The sequence below is a fragment of the Natrix helvetica genome, assembly GCF_964273705.1.
Source record: "Natrix helvetica genome assembly, chromosome: 1".
Lineage (NCBI taxonomy): Eukaryota > Metazoa > Chordata > Lepidosauria > Squamata > Natricidae > Natrix > Natrix helvetica.
Window position 1 is genome coordinate 295,825,528 of NC_138548.1, and position 26,680 is coordinate 295,852,207.

The window sequence follows — 26,680 nt, forward strand, 5'->3', positions numbered from 1 at the left end:
TGATACAGTAAATAGGGTTTTTTCACAGTCAAAGGCAGGGGTGTCAATGGTTTTTCTCCTTCGCTAAACCGGGGGTGGGCGTGGCTAGCACGTGACTCATCGGGGCTGCGGGCCATGAGTTTAACACCCCTGGTCAAAGAAATGGGCTAATTTCCAGAATACACCCACCCCACCCACCCCCAAAAATGTATGGCATTTAAGAAACACATCTGGAACTAACAGCTAGGTGATGTGACTGCTGGCTTCTAACATAATCACATGGAAAAACTCCAAGTGATATCTAATGCAAAACTTCCAATTCAATATACGGTATTGTCTGGCTTGGGACCAGGGTTGAGGGGAAAATATGGGAAATCAGAGTTGTAACTGTGAGATGTCGTTTCACTTGGCAGATCCACTGGCCTGCATCACAGCAAAGGATAGATGAGTGTGTCCTCTCAGGAAAGAACAATAATGTAAGTACTTCTGATGTTATCCCCAAGCTCATTCAGGGTGGTGAAGTCCTAATATTATGCAGGAAAGGTTGCTGGAGGTTCATCTTTCACCTATCTTTAAAATAGAAATCACCATAGGCTCAAGAGGGGTATTGCTCACACCTCCACAAGGATTTCAGGCGGACAAGAAAAATCAGCAAATACTGACTGTGCTTTGTCACCTTTTCCTGCCTCATCCCACCTCCTGTTTACTCTCACCCTTTCAGCCATGAAGTCCAGATACTTTAGGTGGCAGCTAATAATAGAATTCTGTTAACTGCTGTGTTTGCTAAAAGGTGACCCCATTTTAGGTCATTTCTGCACTATTCCTGCAAGGGTTTTGTAATCTTTTGGCCCTCAATATTTGTATCTTCAGATACATAAGATATACGTGGATTTGTGTCTTATGATTTTTGTTTCATACAGGTAGTCCTCAACTTACAACGATAATTGAGCCCAAAATTTCTGTTACTAAGTCAATTGTTGAGACAATTGTTAAGTCAATTTTGCCCCATTTTACTACCTTTCTTGCCACACTTGTTTAAAGCAAATCACCGCAGTGGTTAAGTTAATTAACACAATTGTTAAATAGACTTGGCTTCCCCATTGATTTTGCCTTGTCAAAAGATCGCAAAAAGTTCACAAACACGATCCTGGGACACTACATCTGTCAAAAAATATGTCCCAGTTGTCACGTGTCTGAAATTTGTTCGTGTGACCATGGGGATGCTGCAAAGATTGCAAGTGTGAAAAACAGTCATAAGTCACTTTTTTTTCAGTGCTGTTGTAACTTTGAAAGTTCTCCAAAAGGACTGTTGGAAGTCGAGGACTACCTGGAATTGTTCTTTACTCATTGTTGAGAAAGGAGACTTTGGCAACAACATCACGAACCCAAGAATTGACAGCAGTTGTACCCCTGCATTTCCCTATATTTTTTATAAGAGAACAAAATAAGGGCTAAAGGTAATGGTTTAGGTTTTTGAGCTGAAGACAGCAGATCAGTGCAGAATGGAAGACAACTTGTGGATTATGGACTTTGTGCAATCTTTGACTGCCAGATCTAGTTCTAGATCTGCTATGGAACTTTGATCATATAGAGCCAAGGTGGTGCAATGGTTAGAGTGAAGTACTGCAGGCTACTTCAGCTGACTGCTAGCTGCAGTTCGGCAGTTCAAATCTCACCAGGCTCAAGGTTGACTCAGCCTTCCATCCTTCCGAGGTGGGTAAAATGAGGACCCAGATTGTTGGGGTCAATAGGCTGACTCTGTAAACTGCTTAGAGAGGGCTGTAAAGCACTGTAAAGCATTATGTAAGTCCAAGTGCTATTGCTAGTGCTGTTGCTATTTTGCTCAATAGTAACTAATCAGAAAATTGGCAGGAAGAAATCTCTGGTATTCAGCTGGTAATGACAGAAACGTATGGTAAAATGAGTAGTGAGGGAGGAGAAGCCTATCTTCTCCCAGCAACCTTGCTCAATCGAAGGATATGTTGCTATGTATGACATGCAAATGCATGTGACAAAAGCTCATGAGCCACAACCTGGCAATTTCTAGAGTTTTTGTGCCTGAATTTTTTTTTTCTGTGCATGGAACATAATCAGATGAAGAAGCCTTAAATCAGCATTAAATTGTAGGAGCCAAGAAAATATGTTCAGCCAGAACTAAGTTTGTTGGTAATAATGCACACTTTTTTTTGTCTTAGTAAAAGGAAGCAAGGTTAGAGGTTACCAAGCTGTTTCCTGCAAAGCCTAGCTAGCCTTTTGACCAACTGTCCTTGAACTCTGTCTTGTTGAGACCTCTCAGCTGCTACTGTTTGGGGTTTAATTTCAGAGGAGCCAAGCGCCCTGAGCAAAGGAAGCTGCATTTGCTTGCATATTTCCCTTCCTCTTGAACTTTATTACCCTTGGCTCCAGCTGAGATCCTCCAGACTAAGGCATGAGGCAAGGAGGAAACATGAGCTGTGAAGAGGAAATGGGACTCCATGCTCAGACACACTGCTTTATGCTTCATTCCTGGTCCTAGATCCAATTAATTAATAAGCTTAGGCCTTGCCACATGCTGGGAATTCTCTGCTTATTGTCTGGTGTTTCCGTTGTCACTTACTAAATATTCAGTATAAGTTTCATTAGCCAAGGGGTTTCCAAGCCCTTCACACTGTTTAATGCTGCATTTTTCAACCTTGACAACTTTACGATGTATGCTCGTTAACTCCCAGAATCCCCTAGCATGGTGGCTGGGGAATTCTAGGAGTTGAAGGTCATACATCTTAAAAGTTTCTGAGAATGCGAACTATTGCTCTAACAGATCCACTCCATTAAATAGTCATCCTAGTCATCAGTTTCTCCTTCTGAATAAGGAGAGGGAGAGCTTCAGAAGGTTTCTAAATGGTCCTCACTATCTTGAAATACAATGTCATTAAGGTGTCAACAAGCATCACTTTTATCTTTGTGCAATTGCTAAAAAAGAGAAATTAAATAAGATAAAAAATTACTAACATGGCATTGTCTTCCTTACTTAGGCTTCACTGCAGAATAAATTAATAATAATAATAATAATAATAATAATAATAATAATAATAATAATAATAATAATAATAATAATAATAATAATAATAATAATACACCAGATAGCACATTCAACTGAATGAAATTTTACAAAATGGTCAAATTGATGAATGGTTGACAACTGGAAAAACATACTTGATTCAGAAAGATGCAACTAAAGGAACAATACCTGAAAACTACAGACCAATAACATGCTTGCCAACAACTTTCAAATTACTCACAGGCATTATTGCAGATAATATTATGGATTATTTGGAAACAAACAACATCTTGCCAGTAGAGCAAAAAGGCAATAAAAGAAGGAGCAGGGGTACAAAAGATCAGCTCCTGATTGATAAAATGATATTAGAAAATTGTAAGAAAAGAAAAACGAACTTGAATATGGTCTGGATTGATTATAAAAAAGAATTCGACTCATTGCCACATAGTTGGATCATAAAATGCTTAGGAACACAACTGGCATTAGCAAAAATATTACATCCTTAACTGAAAAGGTGATGAAACAATGGAGAACTGAGTTGGCAGTAGGGAATGAGAACTACGGAATGGTCACTATCAAGCGAGGAATTTTCCATGGTGATTCACTTTCACCTCTTCTCTTCATCATCGCGATGATCCCGCTATCAGTAATCTTAAAAAAAAATGAAATTAGGCTACCAAATAGCCAAAGAAGCTGAAAAAATTTCACATTTATTATATATGGATGATTTGAAACTCTATGGTAAGTCAGAAATAGAAATCCAATCACTGACAAACACAGTCTGAGTATTCAGCACCGATATTTCAATGCAGTTTGGCATGGAAAAATGCGCCACTGTATCCATAAAAAGGGGCAAAATCATTGTGTGTAAGGGAATTGAAATGCCCAATGGCCAACTAATTAAATGCAATGAAAATGAAGCCTACAAATACTTAGGCATTCTGCAGTTGGATAACATCAAACATGGAGAAGTAAAAACTATTGTCAGGAGAGAGTACACCAACAGAGTTAGGAAAATTTTGAAATCTAAATTAAATGGTGGAAATACAATCAAGGCCATAAATACTTGGGCAATACCAGTTATAAGATACACAACTGGTATAGTTAACTGGACACAAGCTGATTTGGACATTTTGGACCGAAAAATCAGGAAACTAATGACAATGCACTACAGTTTACAGGTGACACTGATAGATTATACCTGCCCCGAAAATCAGGTGGCAGAGGATTATTACAAGTGAAGCAAATAGTTGAAGAAGAAAAACATGCACTGGCTGATTATTTAAATGAAAGTCAAGAACATCTATTAATCGAAGTAAAGAACAAAAATCTACTGAAGGCCCAACAGACGAAACAAGAATACAGAAAAGATGTGATAAAATCAAGAATGGAGAGTTGGCAGAACAAAGCATTGCATGGTCAATTTCTGGAAAAAATAAAAGATAAAGTGGACAGTGAAAAAACTTGGTTATGGTTAACAACAGGTACATTAAGGAAAGAAACAGAGTCACTAATCCTGGCTGCGCAAGAACAAGCTATCCGAACAAATGCCATTAAGGCCAAAATCGAAAAATCCTCTGATGATGCCAAATGCAGACTCTGCAAAGAAGTTGATGAAACTGTTGACCACATACTCAGCTGCTGTAAAAAAATCATGCAGACTGATTATAAATTGCGGCACAATTCAGTAGCACAAATGATCCACTGGAATTTGTGCAAAAATTATAATATTAAAACAACAACAAACTGGTGGGAACATAAGCCTGAAAAAGTCACCGAAAATCAGATGGTCAAGATCCTATGGGATTTTCGTATACAAACGGACAAAATACTGGCGCATAACACACCAGACATCACACTGGTTGAGAAAAATAAGGTTACAATCATAGACATCGCAATACTAGGTGATAGCAGGGTCGACGAGAAGGAACATGAAAAAATCACGAAATACCAGGACCTAAAAATTGAAATTCAATGATTATGGCACAAACCAGCAGTGGTAATTCCAGTGGTAATCGGCACACTGGGAGCTATTCCAAAAGCACTGGAATTGCATTTAAAACAGTTAAAACTTGACAAGTTCACTATCAGTCAAATGCAAAAAGCTGCACTGCTTGGAACTGCACATATATTACGAAAATACGTTATGACATCCTAGGCCCCTGGGTGGGGCCCTACTAGTAATCAATGCCAAATCCGGTGAAACAACTGGCCTCTGTGATACAATTGTATAATAATGCGATAGATAGCACAATGCGCCAGATAGCACAACACGCCAGATATTATTATTATTGTTATTATTGTTGTTGTTATTATTGTTAATAATAATAATAATAATAATAATAATAATAATAATAATAATAATAATAATAATAATACGCCAGATAGCACAATGCACCAGATATCATATTAGAGGACCAAAGTGTACAGTTTATTGATATCGCGGTTCCTGGAAATGCCAGAGTCAAAGAAAAAGAACTAGAAAAAATCATGAAATATCGCAACCTGGCCATCGAAACTACACGGCTATGGATGAAGCATGTAACAGTGATACCCATTGTCATCGGGGCACTTGGCACCATGTCCAAGAATTTTACAAGATACATCAACAAATTGCAGCTTCCTGCAATAACACCAGCAGAACTGCAAAAAAATGCGCTACTCGGAGCATCTTATATTTTAAGAAGGTACTTGGTTGATACCTAGGACTCTGGCAACAAACCGTATCAACCATTAGCACCTGTCACTGGTATTTGTAATGCATTTTTGAATGCTCAGTTGGCTGAGTTTCATGTTTAATGAATAAAGTATATAATAGTAGTAGCAATGTTCTAGCGAATGAAAAGTCAAGATCTTGTGGGATTCAGAATTCAGACTGACAGGCACGTGGCCCACAACACACCTGATATAACAATAGTTGAAAAGAAAAAAGTTTGGTTCATTGACATTGCAATACCTGGCGATGTGCGAATTTAAGATAAGCAGCAAGAAAAAATCATAAAGTACCGGGACTTGCAAATTGAAGTTGAATGACTATGGAAAAAGAAATCTTGTGTTGTTCCAATTGTAATTGGAGCCCTTGAAGCAATACCTAAATGGCTACCTCGCTATTTGGAAATTCTAAATTTATCGGACTTGAACATTCTGACTCTACAAAAAAACCACCCTACTTGGAACAACTTATATCCTCCGACGTTACCTTAACAGTTCCTAGGTCCTTAGTTAGGACTCGAGCTGTTGAGCTACCAACCAGCCCCAAAGGCTGTGAATCTCACCAAAGATTAACAACAACAACAACAACAACAATAAAATAAATAAACTTGATTGATACCTAGTATGCTGGCAGCAACCCATATCAACCATTAGCACCAGTCAAGTGATGCATTTTTGAATGTTCAGTTGACTGAGTTTCATGGTTAAAGAATAAAGCTAATAATAATAATTTCAATTTGTATAAAAACTGTCTCCCAATGATTTGGGAAGCTCACAATAAAATAAAACTACAGTTAAACTGACAAAAAATGATAAGGATCAAATCAGAGGGAATGAGGCAAGGGGTTTTCACCCTCTTGCCAAAAATTTATTTATTTGTTTAATGCCTTAACACATTATTTATATAACTTTCTTATTGTGTGCTGGCTGGGGAATTCTGGGAGTTTTTAAAATAATTTTTGTTGCATTTCATATAGTGATAGAAAAAAGGAGAAAAACAAAAGAAACAAGATGCAAAATTGTACATAATTAAAAAAAAGACATATCAAGTGTTTAAAATAAGTGTAATTATAATTATATAATGTAGACATTATACACCTAACCACACTCATTTCTAATACACTAATACCCTATAGCTATCATTTTTGCTGACTGGAAATTTCTGGGAATTGAAGTTCATACATCATGAAGTTACCAACATTGAAAAATCACTACTTTAACAAGTGGGGAGACAGAGCAGCTTTACTGGAGTGCTTTTCCCTTTTCCTCAGAACCAATAAAAAAGAAAGTTCTCTTTTGGGTCGATTAGAAGGATTTTCCTTTCATGCATTTGTATTCAGATCATTTTCCTTGTGTTTGAAAATAAGCAGGACGAGGAGTCTGGCATTTGTAATCCTAATATAGTCCTCTAGAATTGTACAACTATTATTTTCTCAGACTTCAGAAAAATTGCCAAGGACAAGAAGGAAAGCTTTGACCTACACCATTTATAGTCTGTTTCAGCTACAAATATGCTGTAGTGTAAGACATGAAAAAAATAAAGAATGTTGGCTCTGAAATGGGAAATAATTCAGAGTTCTTAAAAATAAAAATAAAAAGGATGGGGGAGAAAGCACCATAAATAGGGCATGCAGAAAATTTGCTTTGCAGAAACATCCAAAATCTCTTTGGAAGAAATGCTTCAAAATCTATATTTGTTGATTCTAAAGGGGCACCAGGCCTCATTGGCTCAGAAGGGCCATTTCACTGACCGCTCAATGCTCATAACTACCTGTCCATAGGTAGTTTTGCTTGTTGCAGTGCACAAGGAGCTTTCTTTAATAGTAAAGCCATTTCCCGCAGAAGACCTTCTATATTTGAATCTTCCACTGGGTAATGATGAAAAGGGGACGCAATTGCTCAACTCCTCTTCTTGAAGTGGGCTCGATTTTGTAGGAGGCTTAAGTTAATGTTTCATTTGTCTTCTAGGGTGAGTGTGGGAACTTCATCCGACTTATCCAGCCCTGGAATCGAACACACTTATATGTCTGTGGCACTGGCGCATATAATCCTGTCTGCACCTTTGTCAACCGGGGTCGCAAAGCACAGGTGAGATGATGTTAGAGCTTATGATTAGAACTGCATCCAGATTGGTAATAGGGAAACACTTGGATGTGGTCTCAGCCTACAGTAGAAGAGCAGAATCCAGCATAATTACATTCCCATAGATCCTGGTGGGGGAAACAAACCATCAGAAGCTGACTTCTGGCTTCTAGCTCTGAGACCGAGCCTTCATTTGTTTAGCCCCATGTTTAACCCCCAAAGGTGTAAAATAATGTGCAATAACTTCTCCTCTAAACTTGAACACTGGCCTAAAGACACCTACTCATCCCTTGGATAAGTGAATATGTAAGCCTGAATCTCAGCAGTTCTAGTCTGTATAGTCCCAATGTTACAGTGACTTGCAAGGTGAGAAAAAGGAGACAAATAAATATAGGATATGAGATAGGGATAAAGTAAATGCTAGCTGAGATCATTCTTATTCTTGATGGAATTTAGACTGTCCTCTTTAAAATGGAGGTATTGAACCATTCTCCCTATCTACTGAGCAGTCACTTCTTAGAAAGAAAGTTCAAAGCTTCGTGTGGCTTTCCATACTCCATATAGCTGGAGATCAATTATTCAATAAAACCTTTTAAAGGCTCCTCTGAAAATGTTATGACGTGGAGCCCATGTATAAATCCAGCAACATTAACTCAGGTATTGCTCTTTAGAGTAGTGTTTTAGTACTTGTGACTGCTGATATAATGTGAAATCAGACCTAGTGTGACAGGTTCAGTATTTCTTTATCATTTCTTTGAATGAAAGCTTGCTGAAAGATATTTGGATTGCTGCATTGTTGTGTTGCTTTTCTTCAAGTTGGTGGAGCAAATTTCTCTGGACAAGAAAGGATTGGAAATTGTCTTTGCCCATTCCCATTCCCGGGACCATGTCTTTAACTGAATTGGAGATGGGGCAGTATAACTATGTAATACAGACTGCTTCCCATCCATATAGCATGAGGTTGTCTCTCTCAGTTTATATTGATATTAAATACTTATTTCATATTTTGGTTCTATAGCTCTTACCAGCATCATTTGATCTCCCAATTGCTGGGATCAGTAACTACAAAGACAATAATGTTTTGCCCCATCTAGCAGGCCACCTTCTATATACCTATAGATATTTGGAACTAGTAGGTCTTGAGAGAGACCATGCCATAAAGAAGCAAAATTCTTAGTCAAATGATGAATCTTACATTAAAAACAATGAGAAATCTTTCTCCTAGAGAATGATTTGGCTCAGTAAATCAAAGTTCATAATGTTGCTTATTCTATTTTAAGCTTGTTTTTGGTTGGCTCTGGGAAATCCCTCAAAACCTGGAAAACACTCTCATATTTAATTTATCCTTATTTTTCCCCTTATGGTAAAACATTGCAAGTAGAATGAGATTCTTATTTTTAGAGGTCTCAAAAACATTTCCATACTTAATCTGAGCACAGACTATCATAATTACAGGAAGTCTTCCTGGAAATGATTGAAGTGCTTGCTTACGAAAATGTTTACAAATTCAGGACCAAGGATTACCTTTTATGTTAGCTCAAAGGCAAGGGTCTTAAGCTGAGATCAAATCCATCTAAACAAATGGTTATACAGGCATTCTCCAGCCAATGCTAACATTTTTCTAAGCAAAATAGAGCAATCAGGATTTCTATGCTAGGTTCAACCGCATAGTACATATCCCTGAAGCTTGCTGTAACAAATGGACAATCATGCCTGTTTCCATTTGTACATATTAGAAAATATACATAGCATTTGTGTGTACTGGGATATTCTTTCTCTATGCCTAAAGGAGGTGAGAGATTTCAAGCATTATGGTGATCCATCCACTTCTATCTTCTGTCCATTAACTATTGGGGTGAACTAGAGGACTAGTCTCATTTTTGCAATGATCCCAACTCTGAAACATGAGTGAATAAGGGAGAAGCATATAAAAAAGTTTATGAATGCATAGCTACTTCAGAAATTTGATTGGCTATGATGGAAGATACACTTGTTTTCAAAAATAAATATTTCCAATTCATTATGTATTCGTATCCCACCAGGAAAATAATTGCAGTATAAAGTCCCCGGAAGGCAGGGATAAAGGAAAACTGTGTTTCACAGGTTCTGTTATGTAGATGGAATTTTATGTTTTTGGAAAAGATAACTTGAAGCTAATTTTAAAAGGACCACAAAGTTTGAAGAAAAAAAAATTGTAGCAGAATTTTAAAAAATGGTCTACAAGCATCTGATGATTAATTAGGTAAATTATGTGTCAAATTGTGTTGCTCTGATTTAGTATCTGTGGTTTCTAAAGTAGACGTCAAAGAAATAGAATCATAAAATATTGTAAGAAAGGAGAAAACTGGTAAGAAAATTAAATATACATTGAATGGGTACATATAGCTCAGTGCAATGCCCATTTTTAAGCAACAAACTGCCATTGCACTGAATAGAGTTCAAATCCCAGGAATGCACAAAATTATGTCACGTTGCGGTAATTGATCCAGCATCTCGGGAAATGTCATTGAAGTTGCTTCAATTATGTCTTTAAAGGATTATTTGCATTCTGCACATCATTCATCATTTTTACAGTCTGGAAGCATGCCATGTTTTATTCTACTATTAATAGAACATTATTCAAGTTTCATTTCCCAGCAACGAGAGGTTTTGCTGTTGTTAACATGTTTTCAATTAACAGATAAGTGACACCATCTTTGACATTAATGGGTCTGTATAACCTCCATCCAGTGTGGACTGGTACGCCGTTACCAATTTATGTAACATCAGCCTTATCTTTGCTATTTAGCACACCTGTAATAGTTTAGGGGGTGTGATTTCATTGTATTTTGTTTTGACTTACTGGTTTTAGATATCACTGATCCTTAAAAATGATATAAGGGAAAACTGCTTGTATAGCCATGGAAAATGTTTTCACCATTAAACTATCTTCTCATTTTCATTTTCCTCAAAGGTTTTGCCTAGTTTAATTTTAAAACAGACCTCACAACCATTTTCTGTCACAGGTTTCTGATACTATATTGCTGCTATGACTTTCAGTTGTAACTACATGATAAAAGAAATATAGAGGTACCATTTTTAATATTGTTAATGCTTCAAAAAGGACCTTTCTTCCCAAGATCTAAACAAAAAGCACAGCAGTTATTGAAAAGAAAAGACAATATTTGCTTCATACTTATTCTGTCTTTAACTACAGCTTATGCCTGTATGCAAAAACCAAGTTAATGGCCCACCATATCCTCATGGCCTTACAGCTCTTACTCATTGATCATGTTCAGTAGAAATAATAATTTAGCAACATCTGGAGCCCCAGATGCTCATTTAAAATGTTAAAGATGTATTAGCTATGCAGCCAAATCTTTTAGTTCTCAGTGTTGACCCACTCAGGTATGACATTCTCCAGATAGCCCTGGAGAATAGCTGTCTATCCTACTCAGAACATAGAGAGGATGTAACTATTTCTGAAGACAACCTTGGTCTCAATGGTAATCAATATGTGTACGTGACAGAGATAGTGAAGCTTCTGCATGCTCTCTGGCCAGACCCTGCCATTCCTGCTTCTCTGGCAGATGATGCTGCCAGTGCTAACTCTCTGCTCCTCCTCTCCTCAGGCTTTTGAGCTGAACCAGTCCATCCAGCAGGGAGGACGGGGAAGTAGAGCAGTTGACTCCTCCCTCCACCCGTCTCCAGTGGAACGCAAGGTGGGAATTGCGCTCTGCCTGTCCTTCCCCAAGGACAAAATGGCTCCTTCCCTAGAATGCCCGAGCCTGGGCTCTCTAACCTTCATTTTCAACTGGCATGCACCTAACAGGCAACTAAGTGGCAGGGGGGAGGGCCAAGTGTGTCCAGGATAGAAACATGTCCCTCCAGCAATGAGCGCGCTTCCTGGACAGCTTCTCCTTGCGTCTCCTCTCTCAGACTAATTCCTCCTTCCCCAGGCTCAGACATCAGACTTGCGTCAAGAAATAAGTCTCTCAAAATGTTTGACCTTAGCGTACAGGACAAGATCCTGTATCCATCCACTTGAAATGTAGACACATGAGATTGTTATTTCAAGCAAATGTTGAACTGAAAAGAGGCCGCCTCATAAGCTGCAAGTAGTTTGAAAGGATCAAAGTCATGCTGAAAATGGGAGGCGGGGTGGATGGGTGGGATGTGGATGGGATGTATTTCTGTATGTTGTATAAACACATGTTAACAGTATGAACATAGAGGAAGATCCAAGGGGTTGGATGCTGTTCACAAGCGCATGTTTTAATTTGGGGGATCAGCCAGCTGGACGCGTCCACAATTACAGATTCTAAATTTATTTTTTTTAGCTGTTGGAAAAGGAGAGAGGGAGGGAAGAAGGAAGGAAGGAAGGAAGTAAATTGTGTAGTCAATTTAGTCTGGGGTTTAGAATTACTGGCCATGAGATTTGTTTATTTATCAGATTTCTACACCACCCATCTCACCTTAGTGATTCTGGAGGGTTTACAACAACTTAACGAAACAATATAAACACAAGAATAAAGCACAGATTAAAAACATAGTTGAGAACAAAGTTAACACAGTTCAAAATTAAAGAGATCCCTTTATTAACGTATTTCTTCTTGGATTTCAATGTGATATAAATCCTTCATCCTTTTTACATTTGGCAACAGATTTCTACATTGAGTTCAAAATAACGCACCTAAAAAGTTCATATGATGAATCTGCAAGGGCTGCCTTTCTAAGGCCAGACAGATTCTTTTGGCCGTAATATCAAACTGTTGCATGACTAAATTGTTCTACAATAAAATCTAGACTTTCAAACATTTCTCTGAACAGGTTAATTTCAAATGTTGATGTTATTTTGCAACATCTTCGTTCACAAACTCCTAAGGTGAATTTAAAGAGTGCATTTTAAACAAAGATTGTCTAACTTATTTAGTGGGCCTGCTGAAGGCATCAAATGTAGTTCTTTTAAGTGAGCAGATTCTTTTTCTTTAAGATATTCCAGTTCCACCTTTCAACAAGTTTGGGTGCCTTCTATTATTAAAATAGACAAAATGCATAGAAAATTGACAGTGACTGTGTTTAGACAAAATGTTTACACACGCATGGATGCACGTATACACATCAGTGTGTGTGTATGTGTGTGTGTATACATCTCTGTGTGTGTGTGTGTGTGTAGCTATACATACATACATACATAAACATGCATATAGACGTAGACATAGACATAGACATAGACATATACATATACATATACATATATGTGTGTGTGTGTGTGTTGTAATTGTACTGATAAATAAATAAAGGGAGACTAGGATAGATCTATTTCGAGCTAATTAGCTCTCATCAGCTAGCCATACCCTGTAACATAAATATATATATATTTACATATACACATACACACACACACACACACACACATATATCTTTTGGGGGGAAATAGCTGAGATAAATAGTCCTCAAAAGGAATCTCCCTGAAAAGAAGGACAGGTAGAAAAGGGAGGCATCCTTCTACCGGAATGCAATATCATATATGTGGCCAGGTGGTATTTCCACTCTCCTTGCCCCAAGCAAAAAAATGATCCCTGCACTTTCTGTCAAAGCCCTGCCATTATTCAAAAGCTCTGCCTATGTGAATTTCTGACAATATTTTGATGTTTCTGGGATTTATCTAGGCTAACATTGAGACTATATGCTCTCCAATTCCTTATAGGCATAGTCATGTCTATTCTTTCATCTTGTTCATTCATTCCAACAAACGCCTTTGATGGGCTTTACACTGACTCAGCCCATTTTTAATACAAATTGCTGACTTTAGCAATTGTTCAGGGAAAGTTGGGCCACAGTTTATTTTGCTTAGACAGATCCCTCTTTAAGATGGCATTTATTTGAAACCCTAGTGGCATGAAGATTGTCAAAAGGAGGAACCCACTAATAATATTTTAACCACATAACTCACATCCCCCCCCCCTCATGCTCCCTTTAGCTTTTGATGCAAAGCTGTTAAACAATTGTGATTTCCATTTGGGGAGTTGAAAATAAAGACCCCAAGAAGCTCCTATTTTTATTTTTGTCAGAATTAGTTATTAATATATAGTCACAGTTCTTGAACAGTATATCTGTTACTGTGAAAGTCCGAAATCTGGTGAATGTCGACATTCACCGGTGAATGAAAGTCCGAAATCTGGTGAATGTCGACATTCACCGGTGAATGAAAGTCCGAAATCTGGTGAATGTCGACATTCACCGGTGAATGAAAGTCCAAAATCTGGTGAATGTCGACATTTACCAGTGAATGTCGACATTCACCGGTGAATGTCGACATTCACATAGTCGCTTGGTGTATGTCCTTATCCTCTCGACACCCTTACCCTAATACCCTTACCCTAATACCTCGGCTCCTCGCTTCCTTTTAAGCGTCTTCTGTTCACGGAGTTCTTTTTTTTAAAAAACCTGCGATCCTGCGCGGTTAGAACGCCGCGAATTGAAAAGCAAAAGTAAAGCGTTACGCTGACTCGTTATATATGTCACAGTGAAAGACCGAAATTGGTATGTGTCGACATTCACCGGTGAATGTCGACATTCACCAACATTCACCGGTGAATGTCGACATTCACCGGTGAATGTCGACATTCACCAATTTCGGTCTTTCACGGTGACATATCTACAATGCCTGGTTATCTGCCTATCTTTGAGCTTTTGACTATAAAATACAGAAAAACATGTTATCAATCAACAGTGTTCAATCTGCATGTGGCCTTGGACAGCTAGTAATGCAGCCCCACAAGATAATTAAAAATATTTTTAAAAATGAAGTTCTTTATTTACCTAGATTAACTATATTGTATACTTTATATGTGACCCAGGATCATTCCTCTTCACTCAGTGTGGCCCAGGAAAGCCAAAAGCTTGGACAACTGTGTTGTAAACTATAAAAAACATATTGCACACCATAATTTACATGGCTAATAAAAGTGCAATTGTGCCTCTTAAACTGACTTTGAATTTACTTTTGTTTTGAAATGGCTGTGTTAATATTTCTGATTAAAAAATATTTTAACATTTTCAATATGGATTTCCCCCATTGATATTTAATAGTAAAAAAAAAACCAGTGATGTCCCTGTCATATTTATTTCAAGATGGATCAATTAAACAGTGGGAATTAAAAGTTATATTAAGTGTTATGCCAAGTATTTCTATCAATCTGTCAAAACACAAAATGCATCTGAGCTTTTATAGAGCATTTGCTTTCTTTTATTTCCTAATGGCCCTAACACAGTAAAGCAATGATTTCCTAACAATTTATTAACAAGACCTAGACTGCTTCCCCCCCCCCCCAAAAAAAAGTGAATTCTACAACTCTGGTTAGGAAGGACATCTGCATGGCTCTTTATGCATCTGCAGAAGTAACTCTCAACATACCATATCAGAGTTAGGGAGTAATTAATGTCATTTATTTTAAAACTTGCAGCATGACATCTCATGTCTGTATCAACCCAATTCATGTTTGTCTGCCTCTTGGGTACCTTCAGAGAAAAATGAACTAGATTTGCTACTACATCTTCTTTCATATAGCTTGTTACAAGACAACTAGTGGTTATCTGAAAGCCCCTGAAGTATTTAGTGGAGAGATATGATTCATGCTATATTCACATTTATCTCAGTTTAATATCTCCTGATTATATTTCAGCACCAATTCAGATACTGTCATCAACAATGTGTCACAGCATTATTTAAACGGTCCCGTATGCGGATGGGTATCATTTAAGAATAATTTGGGGGTAACTAAACACTTTCCTCGAATGTCTGCGTGCACAGTGCAATTATTTTTCTCCACTGAATGCTTACAAGCAATGGGAAATTCTGCATGCCTGCCAATGGTCTGAAAAATATGATATAGCAGGTCAATCTTCCTTGATGAAGTTCCTTCTCTTTGCTTTGGAGGTGATTTATGATGATTCCATGACTTGGCGAGCTCTGAAAGTAACATTTTGCATGCAATGCCTTGTAACGTAACAGCATGCAGGAAAACCTGGCAGAAAATAGCATTTTAATATTAACCGTTCCTTTTTCCTATCCCAAACAGATTTATTTTGTCCCCCCCCCCCCAAAAAAAATGTTATTTTGGCAATTCAAATGTAAGATGTATACTTGGGGGACGATTAATTGTTCCAAAATAAAGTGGTTGAGAGAGCTGTGATGAGGCTGAAATATTGATCAGAACTGTAGCACATGAACAGCGCTGCCCTTGCTGGGATGAACTGAGAGCATCTAAGAAAATGTTCCCAATTGGCCATTTAAAACATGCATTAAGAACAGTCCCTGCTGTAACTTCTCTGCTGCCATTGGATCTTCTGGCCCAATGTTGATGGAACATTCAAAACGGGGACTCTGCTTTACAACAGAACTCATTGATGGGGGAGAAAGGCATCTTTTATGGGGTGAGCCTGAAACATAGTTTGGAGGTTTTCTCCACTCAAACAAAACTAGCTTTTAAAAAGGACACCAAGGCATGGGCGTGGTGTGGAAGTGTCTCCTCTGTATAATGAACTGATGTAGTCCCCACTGATCTACCCCAGAATCAGCTTTCATGAATGGTTCAAGGCTACTTTGAGGGGGCAGACATATTTTGGGCCAGTATTGCCTAAATTTAAGTGTTTGTAACTATATTGCATGAATGTTCTACCCCCCAAAAGATAACTTTGTGTTCTATTAATTCATGTATGTGTGCCTTATATCTGAGGTGGTTGGAGATCTCCAGAGTAAAGGTGTGTGATAACACAGGTGGTATATCCATCTCTTGCCTTCTATTCCAGGATTATATATTCTACTTAGAGCCAGAGAAGTTGGAGTCAGGCAAAGGGAAATGCTCATATGACCCGAAGGTGGACACAGTATCAGCATTAATAAGTGAGTTTCTTGGCTGTATAATGACAGTCTTTCTACTGAGTAATACATTAGTCAACAGAACCCTTAAAAGTATACTCTGGTATCTCCTTGCATCTGAAGGAGACATAAAACTCTAGATCTTTTTTAAAAACACCCAAAAAAGTTGATAGTAAGATTTTTTTCAAACTCAATGAGTTCCTGAGAATTCTTATAAAGAAATGAAGTGAAAACTATTTAGATTATGTTCCTTCATTTTCACTTATTAAAGGAGGCATTGCTTCTCCTATTGACATATGACACTGAATCTATTCTTATTTATTTATTCAACCTATAAGCCACCCATCTCATATGGAGGTGACTCTAGGTGGCTTACAATCATGAAATTGTAGTGATTTGGTGTGAAATTTAATTGATAATTAGCAGAATTAGTAGAGCTATCAACTGTTATTCTGTCATAATTCATTCCTTTACTGAACTTGATATAACCTTAATTCTTGAACTCTCTCAGCAGTAAATAAAGCTCATCATAAAAATGTTTACAATCAAAGCATTAGAAATAATTAACATAGCAAATAAAAACCAAAGAAAAGAACTAATAATTAAAATTAACAAGGCTTAAAGGTTCATTTTAAAGGTGAGTATGAAGAAACTTTGTAAAGGAAACAAAGACCTTAGGTCAGTGTTGGCAAATCTTTTCAGCACTGAGTGCTGAAATGGGAGCGCTGGAAACTGGAAGAGCAGTTCCCCAGAGCGCATGCATGTGCCGGGAAGCTCAGCTTCTGGTTTCTGGTATGCGCATGCATACTGGTCACCTGGTCTTCTGGTTTCTGGCACACATGTGCATGTGACGACCGGTGCACATGTGGACACCGGAACCCAGAAAAACAACGAGCAATGGCTGGCATGCCCAGAGAGATGGCTCTGCATGCCACTTCCAGTATACATGCCATAGGTTCACCAACATGGCCTTAGGTCCTTCAACATTGCAGAAACTATATTCCAAAGAACAGGGCTGGCAGCAGAGATCACCAGCTTGATGTGGTTAACTTCCCAGAGAATTCAGCAAGCATTGAGATCAATATTATTATCACTTATTAAATTGATATGCTGCTGATCTCATGGCACATGGGAGATGTTTTGTTAAATATTCTGATCACAAACAACATAGGGCCTTAAAGATATCCCATCAGGATGCTGAATCCTTTTTTAATTCCACTGATCATGCAGAGTCACCATCATTTCCTCCTGCAGTTTTAACCTTCTTGCCTTCATCTTTTGATAATCAATCTAGTTTGTGCTTGGCCATGTGAAAGAGAAGGGGAGCAACATGTCTTCTTGGTTTTTTATCCTCCATTGCCTCATGCAGACTTTTCTGTTTTATGCACCTGCAGATTGATTCCAAGCAGGGACCTTCTTCTGAACTTTGGCTAAGCGGTGTCTCCCTTTCCCAGATGGCTCCTCCATCTCTTATGTGGGAACTCCACCTCCACAGATCTTTTTCTTAGGAGGAGAGCTGGAGTTACATAAGCTCACAGCAGGGAGATCATTAGGAGTGGTATCATTGTCCTGCTTACCCCACACTAACTAGTGGCACAACAGCTGCACTATGTTTCCCTCCCCCTCTCAGTCAGATCCAGGACTGGCCAGAGTTCTTGCTTCCCACAAATCTCCCAGCCCCTTGATGTGACCTGCCAGCCTCTGATTTTGTCCAGACACCAATATCCATTTACAGGATAAGTCCTAAAGTTTAAAATTAATTTGGCAGCAGCTGTGACCCCAGTTCGGGAAAAGCAACAATTGTGCCCCTGTGCCAGTGCGTTAGGGCCTAATGAACATTTGGCTCATTTATTAAGTCCTCTGTTATGAGCTTTGGAGCAGTAGCATCAGCAGAAAATCCCCATGTCTCATGCACGCATGCTTCACTTGCATGCTTGCTTAGCAAAACTGCCAAATAAAAAGATGTTTGCCTTTTGCCCCTGACAGACTGTTTTAAGTCTTTAAGTGGAGGTGAGGGGTTAGTAGAACAAGACCTACAGTACACACCCTGGCCATCTTCTTGCCTTTATTTTCCTAGCGGCTCTTTAGAATTTGGCAGAAGTTAAGAGCTTGGCCTCGGGCCCACTGTGAAATATTTAAAAGACTTCTAGCTTTGAATTAAGCTGACCTTCAGAATATAGGGATTCAGTGGGCTGATCTTTGCAGGCAGCTTAAGACAGGGCATGGGAATTAAGGAAAAAAAAGGAAATCTTAGAGGGACGCAGAAATCTCAAAGGGATGTGGTGGCTCAGTGGCTAAGACGCTGTGCTTGTCGATCAGAAAGGTCAGCAGTTTTGGCGCTTCGAATCCGCAGTGTCACGTAATGAAGTGAGCTTCCGTTACTTGTCCCAGCTTTTGCCAACCTATCAGTTCGAAAGCATGTAAAATGCAAGTAGAAAAATAGGTACCACCTTTGGTGGGAAGGTAACAGCATTCCATGCGCCTTCAGCATTTGGTCATGCCAGCCACATAACAATGGAGATGTCTTCGGACAGTGCTGGCTCTTCAACTTTGAAACGAAGATGAGCACCACCCCCTAGAGTCAGGAATGACTAACACATATGTGTGAGGGGAACCTTTACCTTTAAGGAAATCTCTGTACTTAATTCTTCCTCTTTCCCATAACTTTCTGCCCAGTATTGCTCCCTTTTGAGGTATAGGCTACACAGTCCCTTCTACTACTAGCTGCATGTACTGTATTTAAAATTTAGGTTGCCTATTGAAGCACTAACCTGAGCAGCAGGTCTTGTGACTAAAGGCAAAACTGTGACAGGGGAAATATGTTGATAATGCCCCCTCTCCCCACACTTCAGCATTGTTATACTTGATCCCATTCAGGAAAAGTAAATTTTGGATTCAATTTCTTCTTCTCTTGACATTATATTAAACACCAAAATCATCACTAAAGATTCCTTTTCTTGTTTTCTAAGGTGGACCAGGGAATAATCTCCCTAAACATGTTTCCCTTCCCAATATTCAATTCACGTTTAGGTTGCCACACACAATTCTTGTGTACGGGGGGGGGGGGGGAGGCCAGGGTGGAAGCTCCTTTCTAATCTTCTTCTGGTCTGTTCATAGAATATTATATGAAAAATGCAGACAGTGCTCTCTTATGTTTGTAGACATTCTGGATTTCTTTGTTATCTTTCATTCAGCAAATCAGTGGAATGAGTAAAGGGGCATCCCAGTTGAGTAGAGTACCCTTGCTTTGTTCCTAGTATAAAAAGAGGGTCATTTATCATAATACAATTTAAATTTTCCAGCCCTAATGCCCTCAACACAAAAGTTGGGTAGGGCAAACTTTTTCCAGGATACTCTGCCAGCATGGCAATACCCGCCCCGAGTCCTTTCTGGGAGAGGGCGCGGTTTATAAATTAAATAAAAGTAAAGTAAAGTAATGACAAGAAATTCAATAAGGCATTCCTTAGAACAGAACAATTGTGCTCTCTTCCTCCCACCCTCCCCCTGTTTTTGATCCTTGCTCACAGATGAAGAACTCTATGCTGGTGTCTACATTGACTTCATGGGCACAGATGCAGCCATCTTCCGCACTTTGGGCAAGCAGACTGCCATGAGAACTGACCAATACAACTCCCGTTGGCTCAATGGTAAGTGAGAGGCAAAATACAACAGAGTTTGTGAGGGAGGATGGAAAAGGAGATGGCGATCGGCAACTGAGTCCATTGTACAGGCCACACTGTGGGGTGAAACTGATTTCTTAAAAATGTTTTTTTTTTTGCCTAAAAACAGCAGAAATATTATCCATGCAAAGTTGAAGGATTCCTACCATCTCTTTCTTTTTATTGTCCTCTGCTTCGTTAAGAAAGAAATACCAGTTGACATGTTGCTATCATAATTTGCTATCATTATGCTGAAGCACCCAGCAATCTCCTTCCTTATTTTTAAATCTCCTCCGTCAATGCACAATGTGGTATATGACTCTCCAGACCTGATTTCTTCTAAGTATATGGTATTGTGCCAAGTCATATCAACTTTCTCTGATTGGTTTCTTTTATTCATCCATATATAGCCTGTTCCCCAACTCAGTTATGAATCTTCATTAAGCTTGTTGGATCCAATCTCCTTTCTTGGTGCCCTGTGGGTCTTTTTTTATTATATTTCCATTCCCATGATGCTCTACATATCCTTCTGCTATACCCTCTTTCATGTGATAGACACATTTCTTTTTCCAATCTTCATAATACATTGATTTCCTCCTTTCTGTTCTATTGTCCTTTGCTCATGCTGTCTATCTATGTGCAAGAAAATGGGATAGAGTTCTTTCTTCTTCTTCTTCTTTCATGCTTGTAGCATCCACAGATCTGAAATGCCTGAAAGGGTGGGTGGTTTGAAAAACACAGTGTTTGGGGAATATATATCTGTTTATTTGATGTTGCTCAATGCCAAACAACTCTGGATAGCTTACACTTTAAAAGCAAAAGTAATAAAATATTTTTTATTTTATGATAGAAGTCTAGAAGGGAAAAAAATCATCAAAAAGCAATCAAAAGAGGTTCCCAAGGCCTGGGAGAACAGCAAAAGATTTTGGAACATCATTACACTGGGCATTTTTAAGATGTTGGGTATCCATTTTTCTGAAGTGGTGCCTAAGCAGTGGGTTGGACAAGAAGACCTTCAAGGTCCCTTCTAACTCTGTTATTCTATTCTATTCTATTAGGGTGGGAACCATATGGATCTGTGGGGGGATACTATTGCAGAGACAAATAGTTGAACAAATAGAGGAAACCTTGAGGGTGTCTACTTTGCACAATCGGTAAGATGGGCAGAAACAAAGGAAGATAGATAGCTCCTCAAAGATCCAGGCTTCATAGATGATAACCAGTCCCTGGAATGCACCAGGAAGCCCAGAGGCAAACAACACAGTTTGTGGATCAGCAGTGTTACGTGGGCATACCACGCCACGTCTGTCACAACCTAGGCTGCTGCATTCTGGATCAGTTGTAGCCTCTGGGTGATCTTCAAGGGCAGCCCCATGTAGAGCCGACTGCAGTAATCTGCAAATGCTCATTTGTTTACGCTCAGCAGATCAGATTGCTGAAGGTGACATAACTGTCCGAAGTGACAACTGACCTTTATATAATTTTGTTTAGCCAGCTGGGGAGGAGTACAACTATGATTGAACTATGAAACAAAGGGAGGCCCCTTTGTTTGCTTCCATGCCCGTGACATATTTCCTCTTCTGTTAATTCCAGAACAGGCTGTTTCTGGCGTTATTCCTCTTTACAAATTTGATGGTAAAGGGCAGGTTTGTACTCTTGTCATTTCTGATAACTGATCCAGAGCATTTAATCCCTTGCCACATCTTCTCCAGCGTGCATCCTGGAATGGGAGCCAATAAGAAAAGATCTTAGCCTCCTGTTGGTTGCAACTCCAGCTGTTAAGGAACAGCACAAACAGCTGAGTAAACTGAGGATGAGTATCATGTTTAGAGGAATATCATTTTAGTAACCTGAAGAGAGCTATCGGTGTAAGCAATGCTGGATTACATGGGCCACCATATGCTTGGCAATTCGTAATACAGAGGATCTAAAGAAAATAACCAAACTTCTCCAAATTGCAAGCCTCCTATAAATTCTTAAAAGGTCTTGAAAGTGGACAAGTGTCCTTGCAGCAACATGAATCTTCTGGCAGAATCTCATACAAAGGGATGTTTGGTAGAAATTGGGAAGGTTATTGGAAATGGACATCAAAATAATAAGTTTGGTGTCCAAAATAATAATAATGGTTTCCACCAAGGTCCTCTGTTCCAGCGGGAACAGAGGTTCAATCTCATTGGTCGAAGGGTCTGACAGCTTCCTATAAAAGAGCTGCTGCCAGACTGAACCTTCACTGGATTGTACATGGTTGTTCTGTTACAATAAAGAGCTGTTGTTGCCTAAGCCTGAGTGTGCCTTTCCATTACCCGATCTAACACTGGCGATGAGGATGGGATTGGAAAGCAACTAGGTGACCCAAAAAGAGCGTAGCAATCCAGCAAGTAAATCCAGCCCGGAGCTCAGCGCAGTTTCAAGCAGCCATTTTTGAGCGGCAAACTAAAAATGCCCTCAGAACACAAAATGGCCATACACGCCTCACCAACTCCGTACGACCCAGTCACCGAGCACTGGGAAACATATATGCTGAGGTTTGACTGCTTCCTCGAAGCCAACGACCTCATGGGCCTTTCTGAAGGCTGGAAGAAGAACATGTTTCTGGGTTACTGTGGACGGGAAGTGTTCAAAACAGCCAAAGACCTGTCTGAGCCAACGGCGCTCCAATCGGTCATTTGGTCAGTGTTCCAATAGACGCTGAGGACACACTACGCTCCCAAGCCATCAAAGCACATCCGCCGGCACAAATTTAATATTCGCAATCAGAAGGAAGGCGAATCGATCAATGAGTATGTTGCAGCGCTAAGAAAGGCTGCAGCGTACTGCGAATTCAGAGACCTAGACGAACTCATACTTGACCACATCATATGTGGTGTGTGGGACATTAATTTACAGAGGAGATTACTTGCCAAATCTAATCTCACTCTACAAATTGCCTTGGACGAAGCCAGGGCATCTGAATCTGCCATTAAGTCTACAGAAACCCTGCAGCGCCAAAGCACTCCACAAGGCACGCGAAAGAGCACGAGCATACATCGCGAGGCTACAGAGGCCAAGGGCTCAGAAAGCGAAGATGACAGCTGCTGCATGCGCAGCTGTCGCACCAAGCCAGCACGCAAATTCGAACCACATTTCCCACCTTGCGCAAGCTGCGTAGGAGACCATGCCAGGTCGTCTTGCCATTTCCATGATGCCATATGCCAGCATTGCGAGCGAAAGGGGCACATCGCCAAGGTTTGCAGAAGCGAGCACCCCATGATGACCTGGAGGCCCAGAAGCCGACCTAACCACCAGCAGTGGCCCAACCAAGGGGCATGGCAGCTGCTACCACAACGCTCAGAGGATGGCACCAGAGTCACCTACCACACCTCAATCGGCCAAGTCTGCACAAGGCGGCCAAAAAAGCTGAAGGTCACAGTCCTCATCGACGGGTCTCCATGCGAGATGGAGATCAACACGGGGTCATCACTGACCATCATGCCATGGGCTACACTGAAGCAGGCTATCCCTAGCCTGAAGAAGCAGCATCTATGTGCCCCTGACATCCACCTTTGCAATTACCAGGGGAACCGAGTCCCCATAGTGGGCCAGGGCACTTTCCAGGTGCAATTCAGAAACTTCAGTGGCCAGCTTCCAGTGACAGTGGTCAGTGGCGACCTGCAGAACCTCCTGGGGTTTGACTGGTTTGAAGCCCTGGGCCTAGAGGTGACTGGTATCAACGCCTTGAAAGACAAGAGCGCTGAAGAATTCTTTAAGGAGTTTGAGGATGTCTTCAGCACCGGTCTAGGTAAGTATGTGGGGACTCCAATCTCTTTTAATTTGGACCCCCAACATAGCCCCCATCAGGCTAAAACCCATGAGAGTACCTTTTAGGGCTCTCTGCCCTAAAATTGATCTGGAAATTGATAAGCTCGTAGGCCAGGGAATCCTAGAGCCGGTTAATTACGCACGCTGGGAGACCCCTATAGTGACACCTGTCAAATCTGAGGGGTCTGTCTGCATCTGCACGGACTATAAGTGCACAATCAATAAAGCGTTACAACAAAGCGCTTACCCTGTACCCATTGTACAGCATTTATTACATTCCTTAGGCCCCGGCAAAGTATTCGCTAAATTAGACATGGCACAGGCATACCAACAATTGCCTGTAGATGGCGCTACAGCAGAGGACCAAACCATCGTGACACACAGGGGTGCATTCAAATGTAACCGCCTGCAATTTGGTGTTAGTATCGCCCCTGGACTGTTCCAAAGCATCATGGAATGACTTTTGCAGGGGATTCCAGGAGTCGTCCCCTATTTTGATGACATCTGGGTATCGGCGGCAAATGAGGTGCAACTTTTCAAATGTTTAAGAACTGTTTTGACCAGAATTAGAAACAAGGGCCTCCGTCTCAAAAAAGAAAAATGCCAAATTAACATGCCAAGGGTTGAATTCTTAGGGTACCTCATCAACGGCTCTGGGATTCACCCAACCACTAAAAAAATTAAAGCAATCCAGGACGCCCCTACACCTCACAATCAGACTGAGCTGCAGGCATTCCTCAGCCTCCTTAATTTCTACAGCGTCTTTCTTAAATAGAAAGCCACCATTGCTGAACCCTTACATCGCCTCTTGGCAAAGAATGCAAAGTGGTCCTGGGGCAGAGCCGAAGCAGCTGCATTTGCCACGGTGAAGAGACTACTGTCAGCAGACATGTTCCTGGTTTAGTACAGCCAGACCCTGCCACTTGTTTTAACTTGTGACGTTTCCCCATTTGGCACCAGAGTCGTCCTCAGCCACCGCATGCCCAATGGAACCGAGGCACCCAGAGCCTATTACTCAAGGACCTTGTCCGCTGCCGAGGGAACTACAGCCAGCTGGACCATGAGGCTTTGGCTGCAGTGGCATGAGTACCTCTACGGCCACAATTTTGAACTCATCACGGACCACAAACCGCTACTGGGCTTGCTGGCTGGGGACTGGCCTACTCCTGTGTCATTGTTGCCGCGAATGACCAGATGGACTATTTTCCTCGTGGCCTACACCTATCACCTCGTCCATCGACCAGGCTCAACCTTGGGGCATGCCGACACTTTGAGTCACTGCCCGCTGCCAGAACTACTTGCAAACCCTATCCCCGAGAAGCCAGTCCTTCTCATTGACTGCTTAGAGACTGGTCCTGTCTCGTCTAGTGATGTTGCCCGCCACTCTGCAAGTGACTCCATGATCAAACAAGTTTTGAACTGGGTGTGGAGGGGGTGAAGGGACCTGTTGGGTCTAATTTCAAAATGTATTATTGTAAAAGAGATGAATTGTCTGTTATTAATGGCTGTTTGCTGGGGGGGGGGGGACCAGGTCGATGTTCCACCCAAACTGCGCATTCCAGTATTAGAGGCTTTACATGTAGGGCATCCTAGAATTGTCCAGGATGAAGTATTTGGCTAGGAGTTATGTGTAGTGGCCTAACATGGACAGGGAGATGGAAGAATGGGTTGCTACCTGCACACCGTGCCAGGAGTCCAGACCAGCTCCCTCAGATGCGCCCGCTAAGGAGTGGGAGTGACCTCAAGCACCATGGCCTAGGGTGCACATAGATTTCGCTGGCCCAGTTCATGGCCAGACATTCTTAGTAGTTGTGGATGCCTACTCAAAATGGCTAGAGGTAGTCCTCATGACCTCTACCATGGCAGAAGCGGTCATCAAGATACTACAGAGACTTTTCTCCACACACTGCCTGCCCGATGTCCTGGTCTCTAACAACGGGCCCCAATTCACGGCCATGTAATTCGAGACCTACGTAGCAGCACAGGGAATCAGACATGTCCTGGTTGCATCATTCCATCCGGTCTCCAATGGTCAGGCGGAGAGAATGGTGAGATCTGCAAAAGAGGCCCTATCCAGGATGGGCCCAGGAGATTGGCAAACACGGGTTGATCATTATCTCCTAATTCAGCATATCACGCCAAGTGCTACCATGGGGAGAAGCCCTTCCAAGCTTCACATGGGTTGCCAGCTAAGGTCCCACTTAGACTGGCTACACCCAAACTATTCTGCCTCATCGCCCCCAGACTCAACAAGCAAAATTTGGAATTTTAGTGTAGGGGATTCAGTTTATGCCCACAACTATGCCAGAGGAACTCTGTGGATTCCGGCCACAGTGATAGGCATCACCAGGCCTCATTCTTATCTCGTAGAGCTCAAGGATGGTCAGAATTGGAGAAGGCATGTTGACCAACTCGGTGGCCACCTCTCCAAGTCCATTCTTAGGCAGCCAGAGGTAACTCCTGCACGAGTTAGCCAAAGCCCTATCCAAAAAGAGCACGAAGTCACTCCTTCCACAGCCAACTCAAACCTGAAGACACCAGGATACTCAT

The 26,680-nt window shown here is 40.6% G+C and overlaps 1 protein-coding gene and 1 long non-coding RNA gene across 7 annotated transcripts in view; both read left to right on the forward strand.

Moving 5' to 3' along the window:
• Positions 1-26,680, forward strand: part of LOC309383848 — a 498,138-nt gene that overhangs the window by 243,247 nt on the left and 228,211 nt on the right. The window lies entirely within an intron of this gene.
• The window catches only part of SEMA3F (semaphorin 3F), a 154,558-nt gene that overhangs the window by 102,035 nt on the left and 25,843 nt on the right, over positions 1-26,680 (forward strand). For 5 of the 6 annotated variants that reach the window (XM_081935092.1, XM_081935094.1, XM_081935095.1 and 2 more), the window contains 5 exons: positions 393-455; positions 7,697-7,816; positions 11,422-11,511; positions 16,604-16,697; positions 20,201-20,320. In XM_081935092.1, the coding sequence (XP_081791218.1) occupies positions 393-455; positions 7,697-7,816; positions 11,422-11,511; positions 16,604-16,697; positions 20,201-20,320 (487 nt within the window). The remainder of the gene's footprint in view (positions 1-392; positions 456-7,696; positions 7,817-11,421; positions 11,512-16,603; positions 16,698-20,200; positions 20,321-26,680) is intronic. The other variant, XM_081935093.1, reaches the window with a different exon arrangement.